At 42.0% G+C, this 12,525-nt stretch overlaps 1 protein-coding gene across 1 annotated transcript; it reads left to right on the forward strand.

The window, feature by feature from the left end:
* The first annotated feature begins 3,036 nt into the window (after positions 1–3,036).
* LOC148342108 (uncharacterized) lies at positions 3,037–11,462 on the forward strand. The gene is made up of 2 exons (XM_088286686.1): positions 3,037–3,279; positions 9,742–11,462. Exons 1-2 carry the CDS (start codon positions 3,156–3,158, stop codon positions 11,142–11,144), a joined length of 1,527 nt encoding a protein of 508 aa, XP_088142812.1. The 5' UTR covers positions 3,037–3,155; the 3' UTR covers positions 11,145–11,462.
* The last annotated feature ends 1,063 nt before the right edge of the window (positions 11,463–12,525 follow it).

The following is a 12,525-nucleotide window of genomic DNA, read 5'->3' on the forward strand; positions in this document are numbered from 1 at the left end:
ATGAGTTGTTTTGTTTTTATATCAAACATTATCAATGAAATTAATTACCTTTTCCTGGAACAACATTTGTTAACGTTATGCTTTTCAGTTGTCTTTTTAATCGTACTTAATGGAAAAGGTGTGAGAAGAAACTGTGCTTATGAAATCGTTGCCTTCCACAATCATCAATAAAATCACTTGTTCCACTTGCTCAACTGGCCTTCATTACGCTGTGTGAAAAGGTGAAAAACTGAACAAGAAGTTGAACTCTAAAAAGAACCAGAAAGAGAAACGCAAATCGTCTCAGTTTCTCTCAAAGGTTTTGGAATGTCAGGAGTTGGCAACTTGATGGCGACTGGAGTCAGCGTTTATTTGTCACCACGGAGGAGATGATCCGCATCACGCAGTTCATTGCTGCTGCTGTCTTAATTGAACCCCGGAGGTTACCTGCCAGCATCCCTGAATTTCACCGGCGGATCTTCAGCTATCCCACGTCTGACCCCAGATTGTTGTGGAATTTTCAGCAGTTAGGGAAGATCAATGAGATAGTCTGGAAAATAAATTGTCTTTTGGGTCAGTCTGCTGAGTGATCTCAATGGGTGCGTGGGAAGATACTGATGCACACAGGAAGATGAAGATTTATTTGACAGGAACTGTGTAATCTTAAAACAAAAATATATTTTTTCTGCGTTGAGCCCACTTATCAGTCAAGGTCGTGTTGTTTTGGCTTCACAAAGAATCCTCTCGTACAAGAAGCGAAAGGCACTTTCTTCAAAAGCAAGTGGCCACAATAAATAACAAAAACCTTACTTGCAAAATAATTGTCCATAATATTAAGATTGAACAAAATAGTGACACAAATATTGAAAAAGTAAACAATGTCACGATTAAACATTGAATACTAAATTATTACTAAAACAGTTCAATGAATCTTGAAATAAATAATGAATCACCGTAGTTTAATGAATACTGAAACGAATAATGAAATATTTAAGTTAGTTAAGTTATAAACACTGAAATCATTTTTTAAGACTCTAACATTTAGAGAATAAAACAGTGATGTATTTTAATTTAAAATTCGCAACCACGTCGCTGGCGACAAACCCTGTAAAAAGGCAAATATGTTGACATAAAGTTTCACTTTATCATGTCAACTGTTAATAATAGAGAAATACATTTGGAATACTGTCCAACCAACAACATGGTGTCAGATGTGAAAACAAAACCAGCAACAAAAGTAAAATTCAATACATCTCTCAAGTTCATATTTGGGAACTAAAATGTTTGTTCATGTGCATACGGTTCAAATCGCACGTTTTTCCAATGTTTAGAAGAAGATAACGATGATTTGCATCGCAAATGGTGACATCTGTCTGTGAGTTGGTGACAGTGCTCCACAAAGCCAGCTCTCTCTCTCTCTTGTAGTTCCGTAGCCGATTCGGCCTTAGAATCCATGAGGTTTCGAATAGAGGAAATCAAAATACGCGTTGACGGGCTGCGTCCCAGATTTCACGAGCACTGTTGTGGGGTAGCTTAAAGATGATCCGCTGACCCCCTGGTGCTTTTTTCCCTTGAATCCGTCCGCTCAGACTTAGGTTCTCGACTTCACCTTTCCTAATTGAATGGCCAAGGAACTTTGTCTGTCTGTTTTGGATTACCCGGATGAGCTCACGATTTCGTCCGACCCGTTGTAAGACTGACTCGTTGGTTTCATGAGTGGTGTATGACACACGTAGCATCCGACGGTACATCCACATTTCAGCAGCTTCTAGATTCTTTGTTGTCTTGGCGTTTAATGTCCAAGACTCGCACCCGTAGAGCAGGATTGACCAGATGAAACATCGTAGAAGTCGGTTCTTAAGATCAAGTGTGAGTTTGCGGTCTGTGAACAAGCTTCTCATTCGGTTGAAACCGTCCTTCGCCAGCGAAATTCTACGTCTAATTTCTTTTTCACAACGGCCATCATGGTTGATGACGGAGCCTAAGTAGTTGAAGCTTCGCACCTGTTCGATCTCTGAGGCCTGACATTGGAGTCTGCAAATGGGCTCTGGTTCACTCTTGGAGATGGTCATGCACTTGGTCTTTTTCTCGTTGGTTTCGAGTCCAAAACGTAGGCTTTCCTCACGTAGTGCGTCAAGGAGCTTCTGGAGCCCCTCTTCCGAATCTGCCATGAGGACGGTGTCGTCAGCGTAACGTATGTTGTTAAGCCTTCGACCACCACACAGAATCCCTATACGTATATACAGTGTATATTCGCATAGGTTTGCTTTTTCTGAATGTCTGCTGCTGTTATACATTAACGGCTACATTACGCCGCCGCCTCTGTGTGATCTATACCTTTGCTGCTGTAACACTGCAAATTTCCCCATTGTGGGAATATGAAAGGACATCTTTATCTTTAAAAACCTTGTGTTGGTGCTTCTTAAATAATTTTCCACACGAGTAAGATTGAACAAAATGGTGAAACAAAAATTTAAAAAGTAAATTTTGTAACAATTAAACATTGAATACTAAATTATTCCTAAAACAGTTCACTAAATCTTATAATTAATAGTGAATTATTGTAGTTTAATGAATACTAAAACGAATAATGAAACATTAAAGTACTTAAATACCGAAATCATTTTCGAACACAATAACAGTTAAGTCATAGAACAGTGACATATTTTAATTTAAAATTCGCAATCACAACCTGGTGAAAAACCCTGTAAAAAGGCAAATATGTTGACATAAAGTATCACTTTATCATGTCAACTGTTAATAAAAGGGAAATGCATTTGGAATACTATCCAACCAACAACATGGTGTCAGATATATAAACAAAACCAGCAACAAAAGTAAAATTCAATACATCTCTCAAGTTCATATTTGGGAACAAAAATGTTTGTTCATGTGCATCTTAGGTTTTTCTCTATGTTTAGAAGAAGATAACAATGATTTGCATCGCAAATGGCGACATCTGTCGGTGAATTGGTGACAGTGCGCCACACAGCCAGCAGCCAATCATATCACAGCGGGGTGTGTCCTGTTCTTCCGCTTTCGTGACGAACAGGAAATCCTTTCTGTGCGACTTTGAAGAACGTCGCTCTTTCATTCGTCTCGTCAAACAAAGAGAAGCACACGAGTTATCGCCAAGCAAAGATCAAGTGCGGATTTTTTGGAATTATCATTTGAAAATGTGTGCAAGAACGACACCCAAGTACAAAGAGGAACTTTGGGGAATAAAAGAAGAGAACGAGCAACATCTTCAACTGCTGGACGAAGTTTGCAAGCAGCCTCGTGTTGTGCTACACAAAGCAGGTTTGTACACGTCTTACTCTCATTTGCTTTGTAAAGAACGACTTTCTATCGTTAAAAATGTGCATCACAACATTAAGTTGTTTGGGGAAATCGTTCAAGGTTATTGGCGTTTTATTTTTTAATCTTGCCTTTTATTTGCAGGTCTGCTGAACATTTGTTGATGCCAAATAAAATCAGTGCAGGAAATAAATGCCAAAGAAAAAACAATAGTGGGGGCTGAACTCCATGTTTTTTCCAGTATAAAATTTGAACTGATTATTTAACATTTTACATTTTCTGGTTTTTATATCTTGTTAAAGCAATTCCTTACGGAAGGAATTCTGCCTGACTCTAAAAAATGTGCACACTGCGGCAAAAACATCAATGGCGGATGATCAATTTTAGTGGATAAAACACAAAATATTAAGTTATTTTAAAAAATCAAGTACGTATTGGTCTTATTTATTTATTATCTTTGTACTGCCTCGGTCAATAAACCTCGGGTGGCCCAGCACTGTTTTATGCACGTGTGCGTAGTTTCACCCCATCCAAACATTTAAATTACATTTAATGCATCCATCCAGGGTTGCACGGATCTCATCAGTGAACAAGCCCATGCTGCAAGAAATGCATCTGCATCTTTGGCTTACTGTGGTGTTAGAATAATATTAAGAGGTTATTATACATTTGCCGTGATGCAGCTTATTTTAATATGTAGTGCATAAAACATGTTGCAGTTTAATAGAGTGAACTATGCTTGAGTGTTTACAGTTTGAGTGTGGCAGGGCGGTGGCACTTCTTCAGAAGTGCCGATGAAGTAAACAACACCGTGATGAGCCCTGATAAGAAGAAGTTGGCCCCAAAGTCTGACGCAAACAGCATCGTGCTGGGTCCTGATAGAAGATGTTAACGACAAAGTCCGCTGCGACCCATGGCGGCACGCCAATGATAAACCGGACTAAACCAGCTTTTGAGAAGACGAACTGTACCACCCTTGAGTGTAATCTGATTTCTTAAAGTGTAATCTTATTTCCCGATGTTATAAAAGGGAATGTGTGAAAAGCATCGGGGAACAGAGGGGAGATAAAGTTGTCAAATAAACTTTGTTAACCTTTCTGTAGCCACTTGGGCTGCATCTCTCTCTCCTTCCAGCTATGAACCCTATATGTCAAATTGGCGAACCTGACATATGGGCTTAAAAAGGGAGACCGCCACAACCCCCTTTTCGACCAACAAGCCCAGGAACATTTAAAGATAAAGATGAAGATGTCCTTTATTAGTCCCACAATGGGGAAATTTGAAGTGTTACAGCAGCAAAGATATAGATCACACAGAGTCGGCGGCGTAATGTAGCCGTTAATGTATAACATTAGCAGCAGACATTCAGAAAAAGCATGCAAATATACACAGTATAAACGTATCTAAGTGTAAGGAAACACTCCTAATGTTTGTCCATTATACGGAGGGGGAAACGCTGTAATGATAAAAACTACTGAATGATTGAAAATACTGCAATCATAAAAATATTGCAATGATAAGAGTACTGTAATGGTAAGAGTACTGAAATGATAGAAAAGTACTGCATGATAGAAAATACTGCAATGGTAAAAGTACTGTAATCGTAAAAGTACTGCAACGATAGAAAAATACTGCAATGATGAAAGTACTGCAATGGTAAAAGTACTGCAATGGTAAAAGTACTGTAATAGTAAAAGTACCGCAATGATAGAAAAATACTGCAATGATAAAAGTACTGCAATGATAAAAGTACTGCAATGATAAAAGTACTGCAATGATAAAAGTACTGTAATAGTGAACATCCTGCAGTGGTAGAAATACTACAGTGATAGAAGTATTGTAATAAGAATACTGTAATGGTAAACAAAATACATCATTGGTCAATATTTAAGTACACCCTTGGCTGAAAGTACAGTAGTAGTTAATATTGCATCCAAGGACTGCACAATTGCACTAATGCCCTCCCGTTTGTAGGCCTGACCCAATGTTCTTGTTAAAAAGTCTGACAGCAGTTGGCAGGAAGGAGCGGCGAAATCTCTCTTTGGTACAGCGAGGGTGTAAAAGTCTGTCACTGAAGGAGCTGTAAAGTGTTCTCAGAGTGTCATTGAATGGGTGGGCTGGTTTGTCCAGCATTGATGACAGTTTTGCCGTCATCCTTCTGCCCCCCACTGAGTCCACAGAGTCCAGGGAGCAGCCCAGGACAGAGCTGGCCCTCCTCACCAGTTTGTCCAGTCTCTTTTTGTCTCGGCCCGAGATGCCTCCTGCCCAGGAGACCACTCCATAGAAGATGACTGATGAAACCACCGAGTCATAGAAGTTCCTGAGGAGTGTTCCCCGAACGCCAAAGGACCTCAGCCGCCTGAGTAGGAAGAGTCTGCTCTGACCCTTCCTATAGAGAGCGTCTGTGTTGTCGCTCCAGTCCAGTTTATTGTTCAGATGAACACCCAGGTACTTGTAAGTTGAGACCCTCTCAACGTCTGTTCCCTGGATATTCACTGGTGCAGGTGGAGAGTGCCGACGCTTGCGGAAATCCACCACCAGCTCTTTGGATTTCCCAGCGTTGATTTGGAGGCGGTTCTGCTGACACCAGTCCACGAACCCCTGCGTAACCCCTCTGTACTCCCGATCGTCATCGTCAGTGATGAGGCCGACAATCGCAGAGTCATCAGAGAACTTCTGCAGGTGACAGGTTGTGGAATTGTATTTGTAGTCCGAGGTGTAGAGGGTGAACAGGAAGGGAGCCAGAACAGTTCCCTGCGGCGCTCCCGTGCTGCAGAGGAGCACGTCAGACACACAGCCCTGTGTCCTCACGTACTGTGGCCGGTTTGTGAGGTAGTCGTGGATCCATGTGATGAGGTGGTGGGCCACTCCCGCCTGCTCCAGCTTGTCTCCCAATAAGGCGGGCTGGATGGTGTTGAAAGCACTTGAGAAATCAAAGAACATGATCCTCACCGTGCCCCCCGCCTTCTCCAGGTGGGAGAATGAAGTGTGGAGCAGGTAGATGATAGCATCATCCACACTGATGCCAGGCTGGTATGCAAACTGGAGTGGGTCCATTGAGGAGCTGACCAGGGGGCGCAGATGGACGAGGACCAGTCTCTCCAGGGTCTTCATCAGATGAGACGTCAGCGCCACTGGTCTGAAGTTGTTGAGCTCCTTCGGATGGAGTGTCTTTGGAACCGGAACCAGGCAGGATGTTTTCCACAGCTGGGGGACTCTGCCCAGCTTCAAGCTCAGGTTGAACATGTGCTGGACGATTCCACACAGCTGGTCTGCGCAGGATTTGAGGAGCTGGGAGCTGATCCCATCTGGGCCTGCCGCCTTCCTCGCCTTCATCTTCCTCAGCTGGTTCTTCACCTGAGATGTTGTGAGGAACAAGGCTGAGCAGGAGGAAGTGGTGGTTGTCTGATGAGGCTGGGAACTGGAGCCTGTGGAGAGAGAGAGGGGCGAGAGAGGGGGAGAGAGGGTCTTGTTCGCAGTGGCAGGAGGGGTGGGTGGGGGCTGCATCAGGGAAGCCTGAGCGGGGTCAGACATTTGATCAAACCTATTGAAAAATAGGTTCAACTCATTTGCCCACTGAAGCCCCCCCCCCTTCTGGGTCTTACCTGCTTGTCCGTGGCCTGAGATGGTCTTCAGGCCCCTCCAGACATCCCTGGCATTGTTCCGCTGCAGTTGTTCTTCCATCCGCATCCTGTAGGACTTTTTCCCCTCACGGATCCTCCTTCTCAGCTGACGCTGCACTCTCTTCAGCTCGTCCTTGTCGCCTGAAACAAAAGCCCTCTTTTTCTCCTTCAGGAGAGCTTTAATGTCCGGTGTGATCCAGGGTTTGTTCATCTTACAGTCCTGGTGGGAATGGTGTTCTCCATGCAGAAGTTAATATAGTCTGTAACTGTGTCTGTTAGACCATTAATGTCCTCACCGTGAGCTTCGCTGAATACCTCCCACACAGTTCAAGGCCTCCTCGGCTTCTCTGGACCATCGCTGAACTGTGCGTGTCACAGCTGGCTGCCTGCGGACGAGAGGTTTGTACACAGGCAGGAGAGCAACCAAGTTGTGGTCAGCTTTGCCCAGCGGGGGGAGGGGCAGTGACGTGTACGCCTCCTTGGTGTTGGCATAGAAGAGGTCCAATATTTTATTGTCTCTGGTTTGGCATGTTACATATTGTGTGAATGAAGGCAGAGAGGAGGAAGGAGAAGCATGATTGAAGTCACCAGAGATAAGGAACAAGGCATTTGGGTGCTGTGTTTGTAGCCTGCTCACAGCTGCATTCAGTACATCACAGGCTGTCTCACCGTTAGCAGAGGGAGGCACGTACGCCGCCACCGCGATCACATGACTGAACTCTCGCGGTAAATAGACCGGACGCATGCTAACAGCTATCATCTCAATGTCCCGACTGCAAAGTTGATCCTTAACAGTTATGTGCCCAGGGTTACACCATCTATCATTAACAAACACAGCCAGCCCTCCCCCCTTTCTCTTACCGCTCTCCAGTGTCCTGTCCGCGCGTAGTATTTGAAAGCCGTCCAATTCCACGACGGCGTCCGGCGTTAGCTCTGTTAGCCACGACTCCGTGAACACCAGCAAGCTAGCCTCCCGGACAATCCTCTCGTGCCGGGTTAGCGCTGTTAGCTCGTCCATTTTGTTGGAGAGGGATCGAACATTCCCCATAATAACGGACGGGAGGACGGGGTGATATCGTCTCCTCCTTGCCTGGCGTTTAGCCCCCGCACGACATCCCCGTCTCTTCCTCCTCAGCTCGCGGGGAATATCGGGTCTCGCTCCGGGAGCCCACGCGGGGTTAGCACGGAGTGCTAACAGCTGATCTCTTGTGTACACGATCGATCCGTAGCTCCGAGTTTCGTCTCCGGACACGATCGCGCAAAAAACAGCCCCCAACAGTAGTAAAACCACCGCAAGTTGGATGTCCATTGCTGAGGTGAGGTAAAAATAAAATAAAAAAGGGTAAAGGGAAAAAACACACGAAAAAGGCTCAATAGTGAGCCACGCTGCTGTAAACAGGCAGCCACTCGCGCGGCGCCGGAACCGGAAGATTTTACATTTTCTGGTTTTTATATCTTGTTCAAGCAATGACTTAGGGAAGGAATTCTGCCTGACTCTAAAAAATGTGCACACTGCGGCGAAAACATCAATGGCGGTTGATCAATTTTAGTGGATAAAACGCAAAATATTACGTTAAAAAAAAAACTAGTACGTATTGGTCTTATTTATTTATTAACTTTTTACTGGATTGGTCGGGTGACAGTCAATGGACCTCGGGTGTGTAGTTTCACCCCATCCAAACATTTAAAATACATTGAATGCATCCATCCAGGGTTGCAAGGATCTCATCAATGAACAAACGCATGCTGCAAGGAATGCATCTGCATCTTTGGCTTACTATGGGCTTAAAAGGGAGAACGTCACAAACCCCTTTTCCACCAACAAGTCCAGGAACATTTAGTTCCTGGTAATAAAGTTCCTGTGGCCCAGGTGGTTTGCATCTCCCCCACAACTCATAGTTCTTGATAATTTATGCAAATGACAATGATGATGTATCAGTGCGAGGTCTTGTGTTACTTTGTTACACATTAGTGACATTCTATGGCTGTTCAGCATCATTGCAGTTACAAAATAATTCAGTGAACTCTAATAATATTATGGTGTATCTTAGTCTAATTTTAATTCATATTGGATAACTTTTAAATATACATTATTCAAATATGTCAACATGAAAGTCAGAGGGAAAGTGTTGTTGCTTAATTTATGTGTAGGGATTTTGATTCTTCACACGTAATTTTGTTTAAAAATGTATTTAGAAACAGAAATTTAACAAAAAATCAAAAGGGGAATGTTGGAACGTACTAGCAGGCTAAATGTCATTTTGGGAAAAAACAAAAAAACAAACATAAATCATGCAATAAATAGCGACTATGATGCCAGGGCCCCTTTAATTCTTTTAGGCATACAGATTAGAATGGAAGCAAAAAGTACCCACGATGAAACTATCTCTAAATGCAAAATGAAAAATTTGTAAACATATTTCACTTGAAGGATTTCTATTCTATTAATGACATAATGTTGCGATGGCCCCCAGTGGTCTCCATCAATATGTTAGGGTCCCACAACAGGTGTTCCATCAGACGCACACAAAAGCCTGTGTGTGCTAACTTCAGCTCGCTTCCAGTAACGTCTGTGACTATGTCAGGAATGAAATCGGGCATCAGCCGCAACATGCTTCCTTTTTAAATGCTCGTTTATCACCGTTGTGCTGCGAAAGGAGGTTTACATCGTAGGACGGAATTTTGTGAAATGCCCCCATGGTCCGGTCCAAGTTGGGGTCGCACGCATTGCTCCGTGTGCGGCGGGCACAAGTCAAGGTAGCATGGTAGAAACAATATAAGACAAAGTCGCCGCCTGACCTTTGACTTGGCCAAACCAAATTAGTCTTTTTGTGTCCTGCAGACGTCAGTGAAAACGATCTGTGTTCTGTGAAAGAGGAGCCAGACTTGACTCGCATCAAAGAGGAGGAGGAGGAGGAGATCAACAAGTCACCAGTGAACGTTCTCCCTATAAAGACTGAAGATGAAAACAAGGATGTGAGTGAGGACAACAGAGGGGCGGAGCCTACAAGCAGCAGTTCAAGACATCACGTGACAACAGAAGGTGATGAAGACCACTGGGGGCCATCACAAGCACATAATGAGGACACATTATCAGACGCTCATGACGATGATGATGATGATGATGACGATGATGGGCAAGCCAAAGGTGAAAGGGCACGTCACACTGATTCATTAACTTCAAAGTTGTCTTTAAAACCACACACAAGAACACACAGTGGAGAAAAAACATTTTCATGCTCATTTTGTCGCAAAAGCTTCTCACAAAAGGCACAATTTACAAGGCACACAAGAACACACAGTGGAGAGAAGCCTTTTTCATGCTCGGTTTGTGGCAAAGGATTCTCTCAAAAGGCATATTTAACAGAACACACAAGAATACACAGTGGAGAGAAGCCTTTTTCCTGCTCAGTTTGTGGCAAAAGCTTTTCTTTAAAGTCATATTTAATAAAACACACAACAATACACAGTGGAGAAAAACATTTTTCCTGCTCAGTTTGCGGAAAAAGTTTCTCTCAAAAGTCACATTTAACAGAACACACAAGAACACACAGTGGAGAGAAGCCTTTTTCCTGCTCAGTTTGTGGCAAAAGCTTTTCTTTAAAGTCATATTTAAGAAAACACACAACAATACACAGTGGAGAAAAACCTTTTTCCTGCTCAGTTTGTAGGAAAAGTTTCTCTCAAAAGTCACGATTAACAGAACATACAAGAACACACAGTGGTGAAAAACCTTATTCCTGCTCAATTTGTGGAAATAATTTCTATCGTAAGTCGCATTTAATAAAACACACAACAATACATAGTGGAGAAAAACCTTTTTCCTGCTCAGTTTGTGGAAAATGCTTCTCTCAAAAGTATAATTTAACAAGCCACTTAAGAAGACACAGTGGAGAAAAGCCTTTTTCCTGCTCAGTTTGTGGCAAAAGCTTCTCTGGAAAGTTTAATTTAATAGAACACACAACAACACACAGTGGAGAAAAACCCTTTTCATGCTCAGTTTGTGGCAAAAGCTTCTCTGGAAAGTCAACTTTAACAAAACATAAAAGAATACACAGTGGTGAAAAACCTTTTTCCTGCTCAGTTTGTAGGAAAGGTTTCACTCAAAAATCAACTTTAACAAATCATAGAAGAACACACGGTGGCGAAAAGCCATTCAGTTGCAGTGTTTGTGCTAAAAAATTCTTCACTAAACAGGGTGCTGAGAGTCACAATTGTGCTGGTGAGAATTGCAGCAATCCTTGAAGCTTAAAAAAAAAACGATGTAAATGTGATTTTGAATAAAATATGATAAATTTAATTTTGAAAAGCTTTTTTTATTGACATTAAGCCAATGTGATCAGTGCCAGAATAACCATTGTCTCTGAGTGATGATGAGTTGTTTTGTTTTTATATCAAACATTATCAATGAAATTAATTGCCTTTGCCTGGAACAACATTTGTTAACGTTATGCTTTTCAATTGTCTTTTTAATCCTAATGGAAAAGGTGTGAGATGAAACGGTGCTTATGAAATCGGTATCTTCCACAATCATCAATAAAATCACTTGTTCCACTTGCTCAACTGGCCTTCATTACGCTGTGTGAAAAGGTGAAAACCTGAACAAGAAGTTGAACTATAAAAAGAACCAGAAAGAGAAACGCAAGTAGTCTCAGTTTCTCTCAAAGGATTTGGAATGTCAGGAGTTGGCAACTTGATGGTGACTGGAGTCAACGTTTATTTGTCACCACGGAGGAGATGATCCGCATCACGCAGTTCGTTGCTGCTGCTGTCTGAATTTGCGTCCTGAATTTCACCGGCAGATCTTCAGCTATCCCACGTCTGACCCCAAATTGTTGTGGAATTTTCAGCAGTAAGGGAAGATCAATGAGATAGTCTGGAAAATAAATTGTCTTTTGGGTCAGTCTGTAGAGTGATCTCAGTGGGAGAAGTGCGTGGGAAGATACTGATGCACACAGGAAGATGAAGATTTATTTGACAGTGGAATCTTAAAACAGAGATATTTTTTCTGCATTGAGCATACTTTTCAGTCAAAGTCGTGTTGTACAAGAAGCGAAAGGCACTTTCTCAAAAGCAGGTGGCCACAATAAATAACAAAAACCTTACTTGCTAAATAGTTTTCCATAACATTAAGATTGAACAAAATATTGACATGAATATTTAAAAAGAAACGATTAAACGTTGAATACTAAATTATTACTAAAACAGTTGAATGAATTTTGAAATAATAGTGAATAGGCGTAGTTTAATGAATACTGAGACGAATAATGAAATATTTCAGTGCTTATATCAACACTGAAATCATTTTTAACACTCTAATATTTAGATAATGAAACAGTGACGTATTTTAATTTAAAATTCGCAACAACGTCGCTGGCGAAAAACCCTGTAAAGAGGCAAAGGTGCAAACATGTTGACATAAAGTATCACTTTATCATGTCAACTCTTAATAATAGGGAAATACATTTGGAATACTGTCCAGCCGACGACATGGTGTCAGATGTTTTAACAAAGCCAGCAACAAAAGTAAAATTCAATACATCTGTAAAGTTCATATTTGGGAACTAAAATGTTTGGTCAAATGCATACGGTTTAAATCTTTCGTTTTTTCTTTTTTCAAATCGTA

The sequence above is a fragment of the Idiotropiscis lumnitzeri genome, chromosome 2 (assembly GCF_059441095.1).
Source record: "Idiotropiscis lumnitzeri isolate Australia: NSW breed Sydney's pygmy pipehorse chromosome 2, RoL_Ilum_1.0, whole genome shotgun sequence".
NCBI lineage: Eukaryota > Metazoa > Chordata > Actinopteri > Syngnathiformes > Syngnathidae > Idiotropiscis > Idiotropiscis lumnitzeri.

Bases quoted from the DNA above. Each gene is read 5' to 3' on its own strand.
- LOC148342108 (XM_088286686.1), top strand. From the start codon at position 3,156: ATGTGTGCAAGAACGACACCCAAGTACAAAGAGGAACTTTGGGGAATA. The intron at 3,280-9,741 runs GTTTGTACACGT...TGTGTCCTGCAG, and splicing joins TGTTGTGCTACACAAAGCAG to ACGTCAGTGAAAACGATCTG.